Source organism: Vulpes vulpes, chromosome 2 (genome assembly GCF_048418805.1).
Source record: "Vulpes vulpes isolate BD-2025 chromosome 2, VulVul3, whole genome shotgun sequence".
In the NCBI taxonomy this organism is placed as follows: Eukaryota; Metazoa; Chordata; class Mammalia; order Carnivora; family Canidae; genus Vulpes; species Vulpes vulpes.
In genome coordinates this window covers 19,800,951-19,821,948 of record NC_132781.1, presented here as the reverse complement: position 1 = coordinate 19,821,948, position 20,998 = coordinate 19,800,951, and the positions used below count along the sequence as shown (strand labels likewise).

At 39.3% G+C, this 20,998-nt stretch overlaps 1 protein-coding gene across 9 annotated transcripts in view; it reads right to left on the bottom strand.

Moving 5' to 3' along the window:
• The window catches only part of BRCA1 (BRCA1 DNA repair associated), a 67,289-nt gene that overhangs the window by 31,211 nt on the left and 15,080 nt on the right, over positions 1-20,998 (bottom strand). For 5 of the 9 annotated variants that reach the window (XM_072747102.1, XM_072747099.1, XM_072747101.1 and 2 more), the window contains exons 4-12: positions 17,120-17,197; positions 14,922-15,010; positions 13,996-14,135; positions 12,907-13,009; positions 11,985-12,030; positions 10,558-10,631; positions 6,496-9,942; positions 6,016-6,104; positions 851-1,022 (exon numbers count right to left, since the gene is read on the bottom strand). In XM_072747102.1, coding sequence (XP_072603203.1) covers positions 851-1,022; positions 6,016-6,104; positions 6,496-9,942; positions 10,558-10,631; positions 11,985-12,030; positions 12,907-13,009; positions 13,996-14,135; positions 14,922-15,010; positions 17,120-17,197 — 4,238 coding nt within the window. The remainder of the gene's footprint in view (positions 1-850; positions 1,023-6,015; positions 6,105-6,495; positions 9,943-10,557; positions 10,632-11,984; positions 12,031-12,906; positions 13,010-13,995; positions 14,136-14,921; positions 15,011-17,119; positions 17,198-20,998) is intronic. The other 4 variants (XM_072747106.1, XM_072747105.1, XM_072747104.1 and 1 more) reach the window with 1 other exon arrangement.

The window sequence follows — 20,998 nt, the reverse complement described above, 5'->3', positions numbered from 1 at the left end:
TTCCTAACACTTAGGACATCTTTCTCTCAAAACCAGAAGGCACGTTAAATAGCGCTTTGGTTGGGACCCCTGGGTGGCTCAGTGGTTGAGCATCTGCCTTCAGCTCAGGGCATGATCTTGGGATCTGGGATTGAGTCCCATTGGGCTCCCTTTGAGGAGCATACTTCTCCCTCTGCCTATGTCTCTGCCTCTCTCTTTCTGTGTCTCTCATGAATAAATAAATCTTTAAATAAATAAATAGATAGATAGATAGATAGATAGATAGATAGATAGGGCTTCAGGACCTGACATGACTGTTTCAAGGTCTGTTGTTTTCTCTAAGCTTTCTGTTATGAAGGGTTGCCTATTCCCAGTCTTCCCCATCACATTCAGTTTCCTATGGGCTCCTCATAGCATCTCCTCATTGTGGGTACTCAGTCAGACAATGACACTTCATGACTGTCTTGGTTACTCTGTAAGGTAAATTGTGAACAGGGACCAGAAGCAAGGCTCTAAAAAAAATTACCCATGGAATGATTCAGCAAACTTATTCTGAGCAAAGAACATAAAATGTTGGATTAGGCCCATACTTTTTAAAGATTTTATTTATTTGAGAGAGAATGTGAGTGCTTGTGAGCATGAGCAGGGGGAGGAGCAAAGGGAGGACAAGCAGACTCTGTGCTGAGCATGGAGTCAGATGTGGGGCTGGATCCCAGGACCCTGAGAGCATGACCTGAGCCAAAATCAAGAGTCAGGGGCTTAACTGACTGAGTCATCCAGGTGCCCCAGGCCCACACTTTTTAGAAGGATAAAGGCTTAGGGAGGGGAAGAATTTTGCTTAACATATCAGAGTTAAGCCAATATTACAAACCTCTTTCTGATGCGCTTTGTTCCGGATTCAGCAGATCCTCAGGCGAACAAGAATCTGCTATAAGGGAAGGGGAGCTGTTAGAGGGCTGGCTCTCATGCTGCTCTAACACAGCTTCCAGTTCAGCCATTTCCTGCTGGAGCTTTATCAGGTTATCTTGCATGGTATCTCTCTGCTGTAAACAGAAGAAATGACACCAAGAAAGTCACACTCTTTTAGCAACTTGCCAGAGAGTAAGAATATGTCACACCAATTAATTTTAACATGGGAATCGAAATCATCTAGTATGGAATTATGAGTTCTGGCTGAACACTTTTTAATCCAATCATATTCCTGCAATTAATGACCATGAAATGACTTCAGAATGATGTTAGAGTGGGGAAAAAACTCCTCAAACTCTCCCACATAGACTTGCTTTATTGTTTTGTCCTTTCAGAGCTGGTTATTTTCTTTTAAAGCTAGGGAGCAAAAAAACCCCAAAAATCAAAAACCAAAAACCAAACCACACACACAAAAACAAGGTACTCAAACATGATATTTAAAATTAGAATGATTCTGTTAACATTTTGCACAGGCTGTGTTTCACAGATTTGGTACTGTGGGACTCATAAGAGATCTGGATTAATCTGGATTTCTGGCTGGTGAGGATTCTTCCTTTTCTGGGATTCTTTAAACATTTAGTTTCAAAAAGAGAGAGCCAAGAGCTAATCCACTGATTTATCGATTTGTTCATTCAACAACTATTTGCTGACCATCTATTATATGTGAGGCCTGTTCTAGTGCTGAGGATTAGAGCCCTCCTGGTGTTGCCATTCTAGATGCGGAGAGAGTACCTAGAGATCACCTGTTGGAAGGAAGGATCTAGCAGAAAGAGCCCTGGGAAATCCTGTAAGGATAGTTATTGTTTTCAATTCAAGATAATGGGCTCTTCTTGCCTTTTTTTTAATAGAAATTTTAAAAAATTGTTTTAACTTATTTTATTTAATTTATTTATTCATGAGACACACACAGAGAGAAGCAGAGACACAGGCAGAGGGAGAAGCAGGCTCCATGCAGGAAGCCTGACATGGGACTCGATCTCGGGTCACCAGGATCACGCCCTGGGCTGAAGGTGGCACTAAACTGCTGAGATGGGCTCTTCTTGCTTATGCGCCTTGCTGATGCTTACTTTTTTATTTCAAGAAGAAATCTTGCTAAGTCTTAGGTTTTTGATAAAGCAAAGTACTTGGTAAGTAAAGGGCTTTCCAAAACACACATTTCCTCATCACTGGTAGAGGAACATCAGTGGTTGCCAGTGAACCCCAGGGAAACAGACTGTTTCACCCTCCATTGCTTCTGATCCTTGAAAATGACTTTGCCCTCTACTAAAAACAAGCCATTTACTTTCTCCTACGACACTGAGTTCACAGTTTTCAGGCTTTTATGACCAGAAAATGTATTCCCAGTGTCAAAAAGGCTTCTGCTGCTGCCCTGAGACTGCCCTGCTGCCAATGTCTGCAGCAGCGCCATTGCCACCACGTGGTGCTTGTGGGTAGTTCTGTTGCTGATCAAATCCTGGCCCTGGGGCTGCCTCGGTAAATCTGGAAGTAAACCACACACAGATAACTACTAAGCTTCAGAAGCTCTATCTGTCACTTCTGGCATGACCATCACATCTAACCTCTCTGTGGCCATTAAGTAGGTTAGAAAAGCAGGAAAAACAGTAACAGGAAAACTGTAATTAGATTACTTTGGGTTTTCTTCTCTTTTTTTTTAAGATTTTATTTATTTATTCATGAGAGACAGAGAGAGAGAGAGAAAGGCAGAGACACAGGCAGAGGGAGAAGCAGGCTCTACGCAGAGAGCCAGACGTGGGACTCGATTCAGGGTCTCCAGATCACACCCTGGGCTGCAGGCGGCGCTAAACCGCTGCGCCACCGGGGCTGCCCTACTTTGGGTTTTCTCAAAGGAGTTACTTTATAAACTAAATTCCCTTGTAGGTAATTGCCTAGATACATTTGCGAGACTAAAACCAAATTGCTTACTAATGAGTTTTTTTTTTTAAATTCTAATTCTTAAGTGTTTCTGGAATTAGCCCTATTTTTCTTTTATATTCCCAACATGCTTCTCTGATCTCTTTTAATACAGCTGCATTACTGTGGAAGTTCTTTAAAAGCCATGTTTACCATGCCTCTTTCTTCCATAAGGACCTTAGTGGCATACCACTGCTCAGATATATTAATACTTTCTGGACACTATGTAATTATCACTCATTACTGCCCTCAGGATAAAGTCCAAATTCCCAAGCATAGCATTCAAAAGGCTTTTCACACACTGATCTTTTGTTTCTTCCCTAAACCATCCATATGCCCTGTTTTCCATCATATAGGACAACTTTGTGCTTTCTGGACATTTCATGCCTCTGTGTCTTTGCCTTGACTGCTGCCTCCCTTCCCTTTCTACCTGGGAAAATTCTTCTCATCTTTCAAGGCCCAGCTCAAATGAGGTTTTTGATAAAGCAAAGTACTTGGTAAGTAAAGGGCTTTCCAAAACACACATTTGTTGACTCCTTCAGGAGTCCCCACCATCCACATCTACTATCAGGAACAGACAATCGCCCCATTACTTCACTTATACTTTTAATGCATTAGTATATGGAAATGGAACACTGGACCCTTCTCAATGGGAGGAATCCTTCCTTCATCATTTTTGTATTCCCAATGCCTAGCATGTAGTAAATACTTAGCAAATGTTTAATGTAGAAATGAGCTAATGAATGCAGTTCATCGCTCTTGGATTAAAAAAAAAAAGATACTAATAGTACCAAATTAGAATTTCTCTATCTCCTATATACTTTTTAAAAAAAGATTTTATTTATTTATTCATGAGAGGTAGAGAGAGAGAGAGAGAGAGAGAGAGGCAAAAACACAGGCAGAGGGAGAAGCAGGCTCCATGCAGGGAGCCTGACATGGGACTTGATCCCGGGTCTCCAGGATCACACCCTGGGCTGACCGCTGAGCCACCAGGGCTACCCTCCTATATACTTCTTAGTTCTTTTCAACAATGGGAAAAGACTCTGCTTCAATCATTTTGCCTGTCTCTGTTACTCTAGATTTAAGTTAGCCAGGAAATCTGACTTTAAGTCTGTTTTGTTTAAGAAAAATTAAAAAATTAAAAAAATATTTATTCATAAAAGACACAGAGAGAGGGGCACCGACACAGGCAGAGTTCTTGAAGAAGCAGGCTTGCCGCAGGGAGCCTGATGTGAGATTTGATCCTGGCACTCCAGGATCACGTCCTGGGCCTAAGGCAGATGAACCCAACCACTGAGCCACCCAGGTGTCCCTGTCATGAATAAATAAATCTTAAAAAAAAAAAAAATCAGAAACTGGAACCTACAACCTTAAAACACAAGGGACAAAAAAGTAAAAGGCATCAGTGAAAGGGTGACAGAGCCACAAATCCACACTCAGAAAGGAGCAGAAGAGTTGCAGAGAAAAGGCCTCCTTAGTCTTTTTGTTCATTTAGTCACCATGGCAATCCTGTAGGTGGGGAGAATACTGGTGGCAACTTGGGTACAACACAGGTCCCTGTCTCTCAAAGCTTTCTTCCTGACTCCAGCAAGTTTCAGTTCTAGAGGGATTCGCTCTGCCTAGAAAATGGGCAGAAGATAAGACTTTTCTTTCTACAGCTTTCACAGTAATGCCAAGAATTAGAAGATTTTAAAATTGGATCTTGTGTTGGCAAAGGAACAGGGAAATGGGAACCATTAACGGTTGTTAGAAGAGAGCTGTTCATTATTTCTGAAGAACAATCTAACAGTATGTATCAAAGACCAAAAATTCCAGTTCTAGAAATTTATACTAAGGAAACCACTGGGGACACAGGCAACTATTTAGCTATCAAGATCCTACTAAAGGGGTGCCTGACTGGCTCAGTCAGTAGAGCATGCAACTCTTGATCTTGGGGTTGAAAGTTCGAGCCCCATGTTGGGTGTAGAGATCACTTAAAAGTAAAAAATTATTATAGTACTGTACATAATAGCAAACTGTGTCTCTTACCCTGCAACCCTCATAGTCAGCAATAGGTGGAATAAAATCATGTCTTACCCAAGATGGAATACAATACAATAATTAAAAATTACTGAAGAAAATTTAATGACATAGAAAAAACATTACAATGTAAGTACACAGAATATTAGATAAATATTTTTTAAAGATAAAGTGTACAAGGGATAAAGATTTTTAAAGATAAAGTGTACTGTTGTACACATACATGAAGAAGAATGGAAGAATATGTACCTCAAGTTAATAATAATTATTCCTGGGTAACCCACAGAATCTTTTACATAATTAATGTAAGCACATGATATAAAATTCAAGGCACAAAAGGGTATTCAGAGAAAAGTAGGGCTTTCTCCTTCTCCCAGTCTTCTATTTCCCTGGTCCCAGGACAACTACTATTACCTGTTCTGTGAAGATGATGGAAGTGTATGGAAGTGTTAATCTTTAAATGCTGTGATAGTACTTTTCCGAGACTATTCTTTCTGCAGTACTGAAACATTCACATTATCAAATGTCGTAGATATAACAATACTCTTATCCCCTTCATAAGTAGCCCCAATATTGTCCTGACCACAAGATACAGGAAGTAAATTTGTGTACTTTCTTTTTTAAAGAAAACAGAGGACTTACAGGCACCAAAGAACAAACAACTAGCAGGTTAGAAGAGAATGAACAAAAAGAAATCCCCAGAAAACAACAAAAGGCTAGATCGTCTCTAACAGAAAAAGAACTCTGTAGGCTCCAATTTTGTCCCAAAAATAAACATAGCCCTCTCTTTGATATAGGAGTACTTTCATAGATATTTCTGCTATGAGGAAAATTGGTTTTGAAGGTTTAACTTATTCATTAAATTCAGGATTGAGTGTTCTACAGTGAGCCAGATAGTATATACGTGTGTGTGTGTGTGTGTGTGTGTGTGTGTGTGTGTGTGTATGGAAATAAAAGGTAGCATGAGTTCCGTTCAGATGCTTACAATCTACTTTGAGGAGGCAAGGTACCACATACAAGTGTTATACCGTTAATTCTAAAGGATGATACAAGCCATGTCAGGATGTGGAGTGCATGATACTGAATGCAGAGGACACAACACACACACATACACATGCACATGCACACGTTTTTTACCTGAGTGGTTAAAATATCACTCTGAGAGGACAACCTGGAACAGTCTTCAGAGAGGCTCGTTTCACTCTCATATCCAGATGCCACTTCACCTTAAATGATAATAAAAACAGCTTCAGATGTAAAAACAGCACATACCACAACTTGCTGTACCCATGTTTTCTCACTGACAGGACAAACTTCACTTTCATGTTATGCAAAATGATTACACTTCTTGTTTTGGGACACTCAGATTTCCTCTTGGAAATCATAATGAGAACCAGAAACAAGTTCACCAACAATCAGATCTCATTCAAACAGAGATGTTCTAGCTGGGTAAAGGACTTTTAAGGAAAGGCACCTTAAGAGGAACATGTGTAAAGTTTAAGTGGTGACTTTAGTTGCACTTGGAAACTTGTAAAACGTGCTCCCCCACAAGGCATCAACAGTTAGCTCATTTCTATAATATGGACGGGGGCAAACACAAAAACCTGGTTCCAATACCTAAGTCTGAATCCACACTCTGCTCTTCTTGAGGACTTTCCTCTTCCAGGCCAGGTTCCCTTTCATCATCATCATCTGAAACCAATTCCTTGTCATTCAGAACGTCCAGATTTTCAGATTGATGCCTCACTTGTTTGGAAGGAGGATCAAACATCGAGAAAGGATCCTGGTTATTGGTATTTACAGTCAAGTCTTCCAAAGCACTGCACTGTGAAGAAAATAAGCTGCCAGAACATCTTGCTTCCTCACTAAGGTGATGTTCCTGGGATGCCTTTGCTGACGGTACCTGGTTACTGACATCACTTAAACTATTCTTCAATGAGTCTAGGTTCTCCTCTGTTTTGTTAGATAGACCCTCTGCGGCAACTGCATTGTGACTGGTAGACTGAGAAGGCATGTTGGTTACTTTACCAAATAGTAAGTGTTGGAAGCAGGGAAGCTCTTCCTCCTCACTAGACATGTTCTCTTCTGAGGACTCTAATTTCTTGGCCCCTCTCTGGTAACCCTGGGCCAAACGTGTATGGTCTGAAGGGCTAGGGCTTCTGCTGAACTCTCCACTCTGGACACTTTTGCTAAACACAGCAGATCTTTCCTTAATGTCACTTTCAGCAAAGCTGACTTTTCCCTTTATTTTGTCACCATTTAATAGGTCATCAGGTGTCTCAGAACAAACCTGAGAAGACCGACTACTTCCCATAGGTTGTTCTGGGTTATCTGAAATCAGACATGGAGAGAAATCTGCACTAACAGACAGAACTGCTCCTTCACTTTGTCCTTGCCATTTCATTTCTGGATGTTTACAATTACTTAAAGAAAGGCTTTGCTTACAGACTTCAGGTTGCATAAGACCTAGTCTGAGCATAGCATTTAATTTAGGTCCTCGGTTTCTACCTAGTTCTGCTTGAATGTTTTCACCACTGGAACCCACTTCATTAATACTAGAGCCTACTTCATTAGTACTGGAAACTACTTCATTAACACTGCTTGAGCCGACTTCTTTAGAAGCACATTCTCTAATGTTATTTTGGCTAATTGTGCTCACTGTACTTTGAATGACTCTCTCATTTCCCACTGCTCTTTCGGGTGACACTGAATGTTGCTCAAACTTTTCCTCTGACAGGTTTTCCTGACATAGAGTTTTAACACATGATCTGATGGGAGAAAGTGGTGGTATATGATAAGGGTTTTGGGAAATTCCATGGTAATTTGCAATAAGGAGTTCAGTTTCCTTGCCTTTGAACTGAGATGACAGACAAAGCCGAGAGACTCCCTTTATGCTACATTTGGCAAAATCGCCTGGCTTCTTAGGTTTCTGACTAACTGCAGAAAAGCCTGCAGTTGTATGAACTGCCTGCACATGTCTGATTTCAGACTCTTTCTTTCCCTGACTTTCTTCCTTCTGTCCACATTCTAGAGTGACTTTTGGACCTTGTTTTCCAAAGGCCCCAGAGCGGGGACAGACTGTTACACAGTCCTCTTCCGGATCTCTTGGATATGAAAACAGAGCAAATGACTGACGCTTTGAAACCTTGAACATATTGCGTAAGCACTGCGTGTCAAGTTCACTCTCTTCCATTTCTATGCTTGTCTCCTGAGTGTGGTTATCTTCGCACGTCAATGGAACTACAAAACCCTCTGTGTCATTTCTAGTGTCCTTAGAACAACCATGGATAGGTTCCTTGGGGTTCTCAATTGTTGCACACAGATTCGCCCATTGATTTGGTGCTGTTTTTGCCTTCCTCAGGGTGTCAGCTTCCAGTAATGAGATACTGTCCTGTGTACCATAATCAGTATCAAGTACCAATGAGATACTGGTACTCTCTACAGATCTCTCAGTTTGCAAACCTCTTCCTCCACTCAATACCAGCTCTTTGGGATCTCTGGTACTATCAGACACTTGAGTCATTCTTCGGCTCTCTTCTATTTCTTCTCTTCGAAGGCCAGGGTTGATGTACTCTTGAGGCTTACTAGAACTTGAACAGTTAGCAAAAAAACCAGATACGTTTGTTAAAGTTAGCTCTGGAAAAGCATGACTGGCGAGTCTCTTATTTATTTGTTCTCCTGGCTTACTACTTTTCTTAGCTCTACCTGCAGGTTCTTTATCTTGCATGAGCTGAAGTGTTTTGTTGTGTCTGACTGGTACTTGGTCCAAATGCTGTTTTTTCATCTCTTCACTGCTAGAACAACTTTCAATCTGTAGTTCACTATGATCAGGTGGGTTTAGATTTCTATTGACTACGAATTCAAGGGCACAAGTGTGCCTGGCAGAGGACTTCCTCCTCAGCCTGTTCTTCTTAGGTGCTTTTGAACTGGAGCTATCTAATTCCAGTTCCATATTGCTTATCCTGCTGCTCATTGGTTCAGTTTTGGTTCTAAAAGCAGATTCTTTTTCCAATGATTCTGTTGGGTTAGGATTTTTCTCTTTCTGAACATAATCACCTTCTGTTTCATTCTCAGGACCATTATTTGTAATATTTATCACATGACCATCTCGCTTGATTTGGTTGATTCCCTCAATTAGCTTTTCAGGAGTCTTTGGAACAATGCCTAACTCTACTTTCTTGATAAAATCCTCAGGATGAAGGCTAGATGTAGTTTTCCTTTTATGCTCTGCTTTATTCATGAGGGGATGGGTTTGCGTTGTCTGAGGTTCTATAGCACACGCTCCTATAGTTAGAACTTCAGTTCTAAAGGTGTGGCTCACCTTACGGAGGCTTGCCTTCCTCCGATAGGTTTTTCCAAATATTTTATCTTCGATGTTACTTCCTACTGGCTTGGTGTGGACTCTTTCACTTTCACATATCAAAGCATCCTGAGGATCACTGGCCATTAAGTCTATTTTCTCAGAAGAACCAGAATATTCACCCACTTCATTTGGAACTTCTGCACCACCTACTTCAGTATTCAATTCAGATCCTCTGTCATGTGAATCATCAGAAGTTAATATTTCATCACTTCTGGAAAACCACTCATTAACTTTCCGTATGCTACTATTCAGTGTTATCCAAGGAACATCTTGGGAATCTCTAGGACTGTCAGAGCGTGGAGGTTTCTGTTTATTCAGTTCTTTTCTCTCACACAGGAGATTAGCATTCACAACTACCTTTTTCTCTGTGCTGGGAGTCTGCCTATCATTACATGTTTCCTTACTTTCAGCCCATCTGCTCTGTTGGCTCCTTGCTAAGCCAGGCTGTTTGCTGTTATTACAGATTTCAGCCTTTTCTACATTCATTCTGTGTTTAGTGAGTAATAAACTGCTGTTCTCATGCTGTAATGAGCTGGCATGAGTATTTGTGCCACATGGCTCCACATGCAAGTTTGAAACAGAAATACCCTGATACTTTTCTGGATGCTTCTTAGTTGCATGCTTCTCAGTGGTGGTCAAATCTTTATTACCGGATTGATGATGTTCAATATTTGTTATGTCCTCAGAAAATTCACAAGCAGCTGAAAGTATACAAAAACAACAAGGTGCTTAAAAACTGAATTATCATGAAAAAATATGTACACTTAATACAACTTGGGGAGTAGAAATAAAGCACCTAACTATTTTTGGAGAAACTAACCACATAAACCACCAAGAATCCTGAGGATGTAGCTCATGTACTTCCACATAATTCCTAGTTATCTAGACTCTCATTATTTCCATTCAAGACACTTAGATTTTTAATTCCAGAATTCTATTCTTAACTACACCTCCTATTTCCCTAACCTCTGACAGTGAACTAAAAGCAGCATCAGACATACAGTGCTCTGTTCTATCCTCAGACTCATACTCCCTATATTTAAGTACCAGTGTACAAAAGATGAAACACAAACACATCAACTAAAAGTAAAAGGCAACAACCAATTACATAGGGCACTATTATAATCACATCAGCCTTGTGTCATTGAAACAGATCAGCCTGTACCATGACATCTGAGAAAGAAAGATATTCTAACTCTACCAAGAGATGTTCTGAATTATAAATGTCCCAAATGGTCTTCAGAATAATCTAACCACAGCATGGAATCTACCCATTTTCTCTTCAGTGCCCATTAAGTTGGAAGTGTTGTCATTACCCTTTTTTGCAGGATTCAAACTGGCTTCAGCCCTGGCTCCTTGAGAGGTGATTTCTAACTTGTCATCTCCCACACTATAGAGAAAAGACAGAACCTTAATGAGAAACACTAGTTATACATTCAGAGTTGTCAAATGAGCAAGATCAAGTATTTTAGCTCCTCTAAGTATGATTGCAGTAAACTGATCAATTTGGTTCACTTTCTGAAACCTACACTTTGCTTTAGTAACTTCCAGCCAAAGGGAAATGGTCAAAGACTGAGGAAAAAGAGTCACAAAAATCAGAGAAGTAGCATAGATACACTACTTTATGGAAGGGCAACAGGACTAAAATTTAAATGGTAGCCAGGGGATCCCTGGGTGGCTTAGCGGTTTAGCGCCTGCCTTCAGCCCAGGGCCTGATCCTGGAGACCCGGGACAAGTCCCACGTTGGGCTCCCTGCATGGAGCCTGCTTCTCCCTCTGCCTGTGTCTCTGCCTCTCTCTCTGTGTCTCTCATGAATAAATAAAATCTTAAAAAAAAAAAAAAAAGGTAGCCAAATAATTGCCCAAAGGTAGTAAAAGAAATAAAAAAACATAATTTAAAAGTATATTTTATTTTTATTTTTTTTAAATTTTTATTTATTTATGATAGTCACACACACAGAGAGAGAGAGAGGCAGAGACACAGGCAGAGGGAGAAGCAGGCTCCATGCACCGGGAGCCTGACGTGGGATTCGATCCCGGGTCTCCAGGATCGCGCCCTGGGCCAAAGGCAGGCGCCAAACCGCTGCGCCACCCAGGGATCCCTAAAAGTATATTTTAATGAGAATGCAAGAATAAAGATACTTAAACCAAGGGAGCACTGGGATGGAGCAGACACTCCAATAGGATGCAACACTGCCACTGTGCTTCTCCTCCAGCTAAAAATCCTTTCCTACTAATTGAGAGATTAGGAAAAAGACATTCGCAAACAAGATCTGACTGGCAATGGCACCACCATAGTTCAGGCAAGCTCTCACAGATCTTTAGGTCAAGCAATAATCCCTAAGGAAAATAACTTGAAAGGTAAAGCAGTTGGGGGTGGGTGGTTTGTAGATTATTATATAATTTATGTAGACAACACTTGAGAGATAGATGGAATTAAGAAACAGAGAAAGCATTGAAAATGAAGTCTTTTAATATTCTCATGAGCCAAAATGACCACTGAGCCAATACTACTGTGCTTGAGGAACTAAGTTAGACACAGTCATCTGCTGGAAGCAAGTCTGAGCAGACTTCTGTTATTCTAAACTCTTCTAGACTCTACCAAGACAGGTTTTCTCACCTATGAAAAGCAAAGGACCTTTAAGGTCTATTCCAATGCTGTGATTCTAGCCTAAATACTAATCCTTACTATTAATTAAACACAAAAATGCCAGCTTCACAGATAAAGGCTCTCTTTAACTCACCTGCAAGAACTTGCCTTATTAACTGTATCTTCAGAAGAATCAGACCCTAAAAAATTCCCCAGATAACAAATCAATAAAAGGATTTTCATTGAAAGGGTTAACATCATAAATGTACTTGTTGCACAACAGATATTCATTCAAGAATTATTACTGCACATTCACTACATATAAAATCTGCAGACACAATGATATGGCAGTACAATGATAAAAATGGCAGGTAACACAGAGAAGTGGTTACCAGCACAGGCTCTGACACCAGAATTCCTAAGTTTGAATCAGAGCTCTGCCACTTGCTAGCTTTGTTATCTTGGCAAAATGTCTTAAGCTCTATGTGTCTTTATTTGCTCATATATAGTGCCTAGACCTCGGTAAGTACTCTTAAATATTCACTATTATAGTTATTTTGATTATTTTTATGACACAAGACTTGTTGTCTCAGAACTTATGATCTTTAAGAAGGGAAAAGATACACAGGTCATTTTAGAAGAATCTGATAAGTGCTATGGTAAACATATGGTGGTGCTTGAAAGCCCAACGAGGGTCACTCTTTCCAATTATAAATACATTCTATTATAAAGAGCTGTTTGAACTGAGCTCAGCTCTTCTTAAAAGTCTTCCTAGTCTAATACAGTGTATCCTTGATCTCTCCAAATGCTATGGCTATTCCATCATGTTATTTCTTATCCCTATTTTCCATCTTCCAAAGCATGTTTATATATGCTATAATCAAACAGTCTTCCTTTTACTCTCTATAAAATAAGAGTCTTGTCTTTTATACACCATAAGGCTGGAAAAATAGTTATTTTATTTTCACTTTCCAAAGTTCCTTGCCATTGTATATAAGCTATGAGGCTTTTGGTATAACTGTAAAACAATAATCCAGCAACTATTATTCTAAACTTACAAAATCTGTGTCTCTTACCCAATTCAATGTAGACAGACTTATTCTGAGGCTGTATCTGCTGCTTTGTCCTCAGAGATCGCACAATTCCAAGGTTAGAGAGTTGGACACTAAGACTGGTTTCCTGATAAGCAGTATAGTAAAAAATGATCAACTAATTGTTGATCTGTGTTCTTTTCTGTGTTTCTTTTCTTGAAGAGAAACTCCAGGCCATGGACAAAACAGACCATCATAATTAGCTAAAATTTGACACCTAGAAAAAACACTTGGCAAACTACAAACCAAAATGTATGTAATGTGTGGTTTGAATATTTTTCCTCTCTCTGTTGTTTTAAACTTTTCTAAACTGAATATATATTCTGATGCAATTTTTTTGAAGAAAAGCATAGTTTGAAGCTAAAATTTTGTTATAGTATACAAAGGGAATGAGATTCATTGAGTACACATTTCCAATCACATCTGATAACAGGGGTATGAATAAAAACCCAGCAATCCTAAGAACATTCAGTATAGCAAAGAATAAAAACGCAACATTACTCTGATGAAGCTTTCCTTCTTTTTGAGTCTTTCAACATCTACTGAAAAACGAATGCTGGTATGATGAGAACTATTATTTTTAAGATCTACATTATTCATGCAAATTCAAGTAACAACAGAGCAAATCACTGAATTTTCTTTGACAATTATACCTTTTAAGCTGAAGCAATTTTCAAATGGTAAAAACTGATTTTCTCCCCCGCAGGCAACTTTTCAAAGAAAATAAATTAGAATATATTTCCTCATGCCTGGAAAATTGCCATGAGATGGTTATTTTCAAAACTAGCAAACTCAAACCTTAAAACCATCAGTGACCATCAATGACCTCATGGCTATTTTAGATAAACATCAGAAATAAAGCACTAAAAACAGGGGATGGGGCCAGAAGGTCTCTCTTGCCCACACTAGGTATATGGGCCTTCCCTCAGCTCTTCTAACTCTTGACCAACCACTTAATTTACTATCTAACCTTGTTTACTGATTTTTTATATAAATCCATGAACATCCAGCACCTCCCCTAATTCACAATGCTCAATGAAGAGATGTTACCAGAATAGATGAAAATGGCATTACCAAGGTAGGGTTTTCAGGTTCACTCTGTCGAAGTCTTTTGGCACGGTTTCGATAGCCCATACTTTGGATAATAGAAACTTCCTCCTTTAGATGCTCAGGAGAGTTATTTTCCTTTTTGGAAAAGTTATAGCTGTCTGCAACTGTAAATGTAATTCACAGGAAAAATATTATTGTTATGGTTAGAAACAATATAGTAACTGCATCAGAGAACCAAAAGAAACCCTGTGTATGCTCTCTCTGGTTTGTTAAGACAATACATTAAAGCTTACCTATTGTTTGTTTAATCTACTTTGGAAATTCTCCTAGGAAACATACAGACCATCAAAATTATTTCTAATCTTTTTTCCCCCTCAACTCAAAACTACCAAATTTGCCTACAAATGCCATATTTCACTGAATCCAAGATACCAGTGATGCAAGATGCACTATCATTTTCTGTGCCACTTAGAGAGAAAACACACTATTAACAATAGCACATGAGAGGTAGTAAATTGCTCCCAATTTTGGAGATGCTAAAATGTGAAAAATATGCATCTCTGGACCTATAAGATAATGTGTGAAACCAGTGGGAATGATTTAAAAAATGAATCACAGGGCAGCCCCGGTGGCTCAGTGGTTTAGCGCCGCCTGCAGCGGTTTAGCGTGATCCTGGAGACCCTGGATCGAGTCCCACGTCAGGCTCTCTGCATGGAGCCTGCTTCTCTCTCTGCCCCTCTCTCTCTGCATCTCTATGAATAAATAAAATCTTTTAAAAAAATGAATAAATAAATAAATAAATAAAAATAAAAAATGAATCAGAGATAAAGAGTTAAAATTAACCTAGACCAAAAGGTCTTACTGCCTATTCACAGAATAGCTGTGAAAACTTCCTTAGTTTTAAAGGACAGCCACTTGAGAGCTGGCCCCTGGGGCTGTGGAACACTTACACTGCAATCCTGTGTCCAGCTCAAAAGCATGAATGATTTTCAACAACTCTTCAACAAGTTGACTAAATCTTGTACTTTCTTGTAGGCTCCTGAAATTAAATTGAGAAACACACTCAGCAAAGGATTATTAATTTCTTAAGAACACTAAAATAAGGAAAGATGTATAAACAAAAAATAGATGTAGCAACAGTAGAAAAATTATATTCAGAGAACAGAGCTATTAGGGACGTTACACTATAATCAAAACATCATTGACATCAGAACAAACTGTGGTAGCATTGGTTGTTTTCATATATATATATGTATATATATTTTAGTCCTTTCAAGTCTACCAAAAGCCCTTAACTATCTAAAATAGTGGTACTCTGAATCCATAGTAAATACAAATCCACTGCATAGAATACTAATCATTCTTAACACTCGAACCCCATCCACTCAACCTAACCTGAGCTCTCAGGGATTTCTGTGAAATGATTATATTACTTCAAAAGCACAGATAGACTGATGTAGGAAAGATGCTAGGGTTCAAAGCTCAGAATTCTTGAGATGTCTTTGGTGCAAAAAGGTGTTTTTGTTTTAAAGATTTTTTTTTATTTATTCATGAGACACAGTGAGAGAGAGAGGCAGAGACACAGGCTGAGGGAGAAGCAGGCTCCTTGCAAGGAGCCGGATGTGGGATTCGATCCTGGATCCCGGGATCATGCCTTGGGCCAAAGGCAGATGCTCAACCGCTGAGCCACCCAGGCATCCCAAAAAGGTGGTTTTATTAAAACATGGGGACAGGGGGATCCCTGGGTGGCGCAGTGGTTTGGCACCTGCCTTTGGCCCAGGGCGCGATCCTGGAGACCCGGGATCGAATCCCACATCGGGCTCCCGGTGCATGGAGCCTGCTTCTCCCTCTGCCTGTGTCTCTGCCTCTCTCTGTGTGTGTGACTATCATAAATGATAAAAAAAAAAAAAAAAAAAAAAATTACAACATGGGGACAGGACCCATGGGCAAGAAGAGCACCACTGGGGTCATGAGGAGTGGCCCATTATAGATTTTCAAGTCGGTTAGGGACAGCATAAGCCTCAAGGTATTTTGGAAGCAAACTTTTCAGGATCCTGAGGAGGCTAGCTATTTTTAGGAAAAGGTCATTTATTACTGTCTAATAAGACCCTTCAGATGTATATCAGTGGGTCATATGCTTGGGGGGTGTTTACCAACATGTGTCTAGTGGGGGTAGAGATAAGGAAATTTCCAAAGGAATTTCAATATGTTAAAGTAGACCTACAGGATCCTGGGAATCACGCTAACATTGCCTTTTGCCCTTAGAAAAGTGTCAACATGGAGGCAGCTGAGTCCCTAGAGGAATGTCACTCTGCCTGTTTCAAGGACTTGTCAATGGGCTCTAAGTAATAAGGAAATTCTAGTAATTTTTTTTCTTCCTTTGTTTCCCACATCATAGATGATAATGTCCAAGAGATTTTGGTTTAGGAAAGTTGTAGGACAATATAATTCATTTATTCCTTTAAATCTCTGAGTGACTACCTTATGTCAAACATTGAAAAAAACAGCATTGACTGAGACAGAAAAAGCCAGTGTCCTAACATCCCAGTGGATGTATAAATGTATACATGATGTATACATGATGTACAAACACACCATGTGTATATAAGTAGAAAGAAGTGCAAGGAAGAAAAATAAAAGCAGGACTTGGAGACAAGAAGGGCAGAATGGTATGGTCCTACTTTAGATAAGACTGCAGGTTCTTGGGCACCTGAGTAGCTCAGTTGGTTAAGTGGCTACCTTTAGCTTTGGTCATTATCCTACTGTCCTGGGATCAAGCCCCAGGTTGGGCTCCCTGCTCCATGAGGAGCTTGCTTTTCCCTCACCCCTGCTTGCGCTCTCTTGTGCGCACTCTCTCAAAAAATAAAATAAAATAAAATAAAATCTTAAAAAAACAAAAACAAAACAAAACTGTAGGTTCTCAGAAGCATTAGAAAGAGGCAATGAATTACTAACACCTTCATAAGACAGACTGACCATAAAACTTTCAAGAAAATGACTTCGGAAATAATTTACTGTCAGCTGAACACCCGTTTATACATTTTTCTACTGATGAATAGTTTGATAGGAATACCAGCTCTGTCATAAAGGAATTTCTACTTTTCCCTGCTGTCATGCCCAACCTCCCATTACCACCCAAATTAGATACCTTTTGGTTATATCGTTCTTACACAAAGGACACTGTGAAGGCCCCTTCCTCTGGTTGAGAAGTTTCAGCATACAAAATCTATAAATCATAAAGAATGAAAGAACAGTTCAAGTTACTTTTTTTTGTAGATAGTATTCAAAAGGCAAATAGCCATGAAAAGATAATCTCACAACTGCCCTTAAGAGCCATTTTAAAGGCAACAGCAGGTGAATTGCAACCAATGGCTTTAATCGTTTTTAGCTGCTGCATAAGCAGAAAACCAAACTACATAAGCAATGATCTATGAAAACTGAGCTTACATGCATATGGCTGTTATGATCAAATACAACTTATTAAAAAGTTAATATGGCATATTTAATTATATATTCATAATTATTTCATGCTGCATAATCAAATAGAAATGGTAAATACTTTAAGTAAAGTGATTATAATTAGTTTAAAAACTCCACATATTACTACAAAGCTATAGTAAATCAAGACAGCATGGTCTTGGCATAAGGACAGACTTATACAATGATGAAACAAAACTGAGAGTACAGAAAAACCCATGTATCTAAGGCCAATTGATTTTCATTGTTGAAAAGACAATGAAATAGAAAAAAACCAATGAAATGGAAAAAGAATAGTCTATCAACAAACAGTGCTGGGACAACCAAACAGTCATATGCAAAAAGAAGCTAGCTTCTGGGACACCTGGGTGGCTCAGAGGTTGATCTGCCTTTGGCCCAGGGCGTGATCACAGTATGCTGGATAGAGCCCCACATCAGGCTCCTTGTGGGGAGCCTACTTCTCCATCTGGCTATGTCTCTGCCTCTCTCTGTGTCTCTCATAAATAAATAAATAAAATCTTAAAAAAAAAAAAAAAAAAAAAAAGCTAGCTTCTCCTAATGCATGCACACAATCCAAAAAAGCTAATTCAAAATGGGTCACAGAATTGAATGTGAGAACTAAAACTATAAACCTTTGTGACCTAGGTTAAGCAGTGATTTCTTAAATGCACAAAGAAAAAATAGATACACTGGACTAAATCAAACTTAAAAACTTTTGTGCTACTATTAATACCGTGAAGAAAGTAAAAGGCCAGGGGTGCCTGGGTGGCTCAGTTAAGTGTCTGCCTTTGACTCAGGTCATAATCTCAGGGTCCTGGGATCAAGCCCCATATTGGACTCCCTGCTTAGCAGAGTCTGCTTCTCCCTCACCCTCTGCTCCTCCCCCTGGCTGTGCTCCCGACGTGGGACTCGATCCCGGGTCCCCAGGATCAGGCCCCGGGCCAAAGGCGGTGCTAAACCTCTGAGCCACCCAGGCTGCCCTCTCTCTCAAAATCTTAAAACAACAAAAGTGAAGGGCCAATCCACAGAATAGGAGAAATATTTGCAAATCACATACCTGGTAAGAGACTTGTATCCAGGATATATAAATTACTCTTACAACTCAATAACAGAGAAATAACCCAACTAAAAAATAGGCAAAGGATTTTAATTTTCTCCAAAGGAGATATACAAATGGTCAATAAACACATGAAAAGATGCTCAATATTATTAGCCATTAGGAAAATGCAAACCAAAGCCATGATGAGATGTTACTTTACATCTACTAGGATGGCCATAATAAAAAATAAGTACTGCAGAAGATGTGGAGAAACTGAAATCCTCATTCATTGCTGGTGGGAATATAAAACAATACAGCTGCTTTGGAAACTTGGCAGTTCCTCAAAATTTTAAACACAGAATTACCATACGACTTTGTAAGTCTGTTCCTAAGAGTTCTTCCCAGGAGAAATGAAATAAAAATATAAATCCACTGAAAACTTGTACACAAATGTTCATAGCAGCATTACCCATAATAGCCAAAAAGCAGAAATCAATTGATGAATGAATAAACAAATTGTGGTATATCCACAATAGAATATTATTCAGCCATAAAAAGAACAAAGTATTGATATATGCTGCAATATGGATGAACTTTGAAAACATCATGACTAGTGAAAGAAGTCATACACAAAAGGCCATATATTGTATGATTCCACTTATATGAAACATCCAGAATAGACAAATCTATAGAGTAGATTTGTGATTGCAAAAGAGGATGTAGGAGGGGGGAAGGGGGAATAGCTCCTCATGGGTATAGGGCTTCTTTTTGGGGTGATGAAAATTTTCGAAACTTAGATTATAGTGATCGTTGCACAACTGTGAATATACTAAAAACAAACAACCCTGAACTGTATATTTAACATGGGTGAATTTTATAGCATGTAAATTACATTTCAATAAAAATGTTTTTAAAAGCTCAAGGCAGGGAGAAAATGTACTCATTTCCATATTCACAACATGTGCCGTGGCATCTGGCATAACCAAGTTGCTCACTAGAAGTCTAAGGAATGAATAAGGCTCCAGCGTTCTGAGACAGGTGGGTTTTTACAGCAGCACTGGATGGAGAACAATTCTGGTGGTTGTCTCAGACAGTGAATATGGCTAAGACATGAAGGACACATGCAACATATTCTAGTAAGTCTGCTTCCTTAAAAAAAATTTAAAAAATATATATATACCATTTCCATTGACTGATGGTGTCTATAAAGATCTATGTTCCCTTAGGAAGACAAAAGTCTTTTCCCTGAGGGAAGAAAGGTAGAAAGAAAAAAAGGGAAAGGAGCAGTAGAGATAACTGTGGGGATGATAATTATAAGCAGGGATTCACTCATAACACTGATCTTTATTACATGTCCAATACTGTTCTTGATATGGGAGATTCAGCGGAAAGGCAAAATAAAATCCCTGCCATCATAAAGAACAGAATATTCTGGTGGAGGAGGTGACTAGGGCAGGGGGCAGGGAGCAGACATTGGCAGTGAAAAGAACCACAAAGGAAAAGGCAGTGGGAATGGTGAGCCAGCAGACACAGTGAGCACTTTTTATTGGCCAAGTCATCTCTTAATCTATACAACAATCCTGATGTATTATCTTCATTTTACAGTACAGACAGGCCCCAGGTATATGGTTAAGGAGACTAGGGTCCTTCTTTACCTATACAGATGCTTACTGACCATGTTGTGCTCAACAACAGTTCTATAGTGTAGGGGACACGGGTATCAAAAAGCTACTTGTATTGTATATAAATCCCCTTTAAAGAGCCACTGACTAGGCTACCACTCTGAGAAGATGCAAATCCTACCTATACTCTACCATAATGGCCCTTGGAGGCATCAATGCATTATAATGGCAAATGGTACAATTAAACAATTCATAGGAGGGATAGAGGGAATCTCCTGAACAGAGTACTACAACATACAGTACCTAAGCCATAGAGTGACAAGCTATGTTAAAGTGTTGTAGCCCATACAATAATTACACAAATAATTCAGGGGAACTAGGTAAGTAGAGATCAACCAAGATACAGGTTTCAATCTTTCCTTATGCTAAAAAAAGAACTGATACCTCAAGGTTGTTAACTCAACTCAAAAGAAAAAATGAACTTGTACATGACTTGAAAAGACTAAGCTAAGGAAAGTACCAACAGACCAACAGAACACTGGTGTATCTTTCAGGGCTGAGAATAATTTGTTAAATTCTGTTTAGAGCTCTGGGGAGCCTATGTGATGCACCAATTAAATGAGAGCACACATATATAAGTTCTACACGAGGTTCTTAGTAAAAATGTCTGAGTTTTCTTCTTTTTTTTAAGATTGCATTTTTTAGTAATCCCTACACCCAATATAGGGCTCAAATTTACAACCCCAAGACCAAGAGTCATATGCTCTACTAACTGAGCCAGTCAGGCACTCCAAGTTCTCAGCCTCTTCCAATTTCTGAAGCCCAATGCTTAAGGAAAGACAATACATATTTTAAGCCAAAGTACTATGTTTTATGAAGGGTGGTGTCA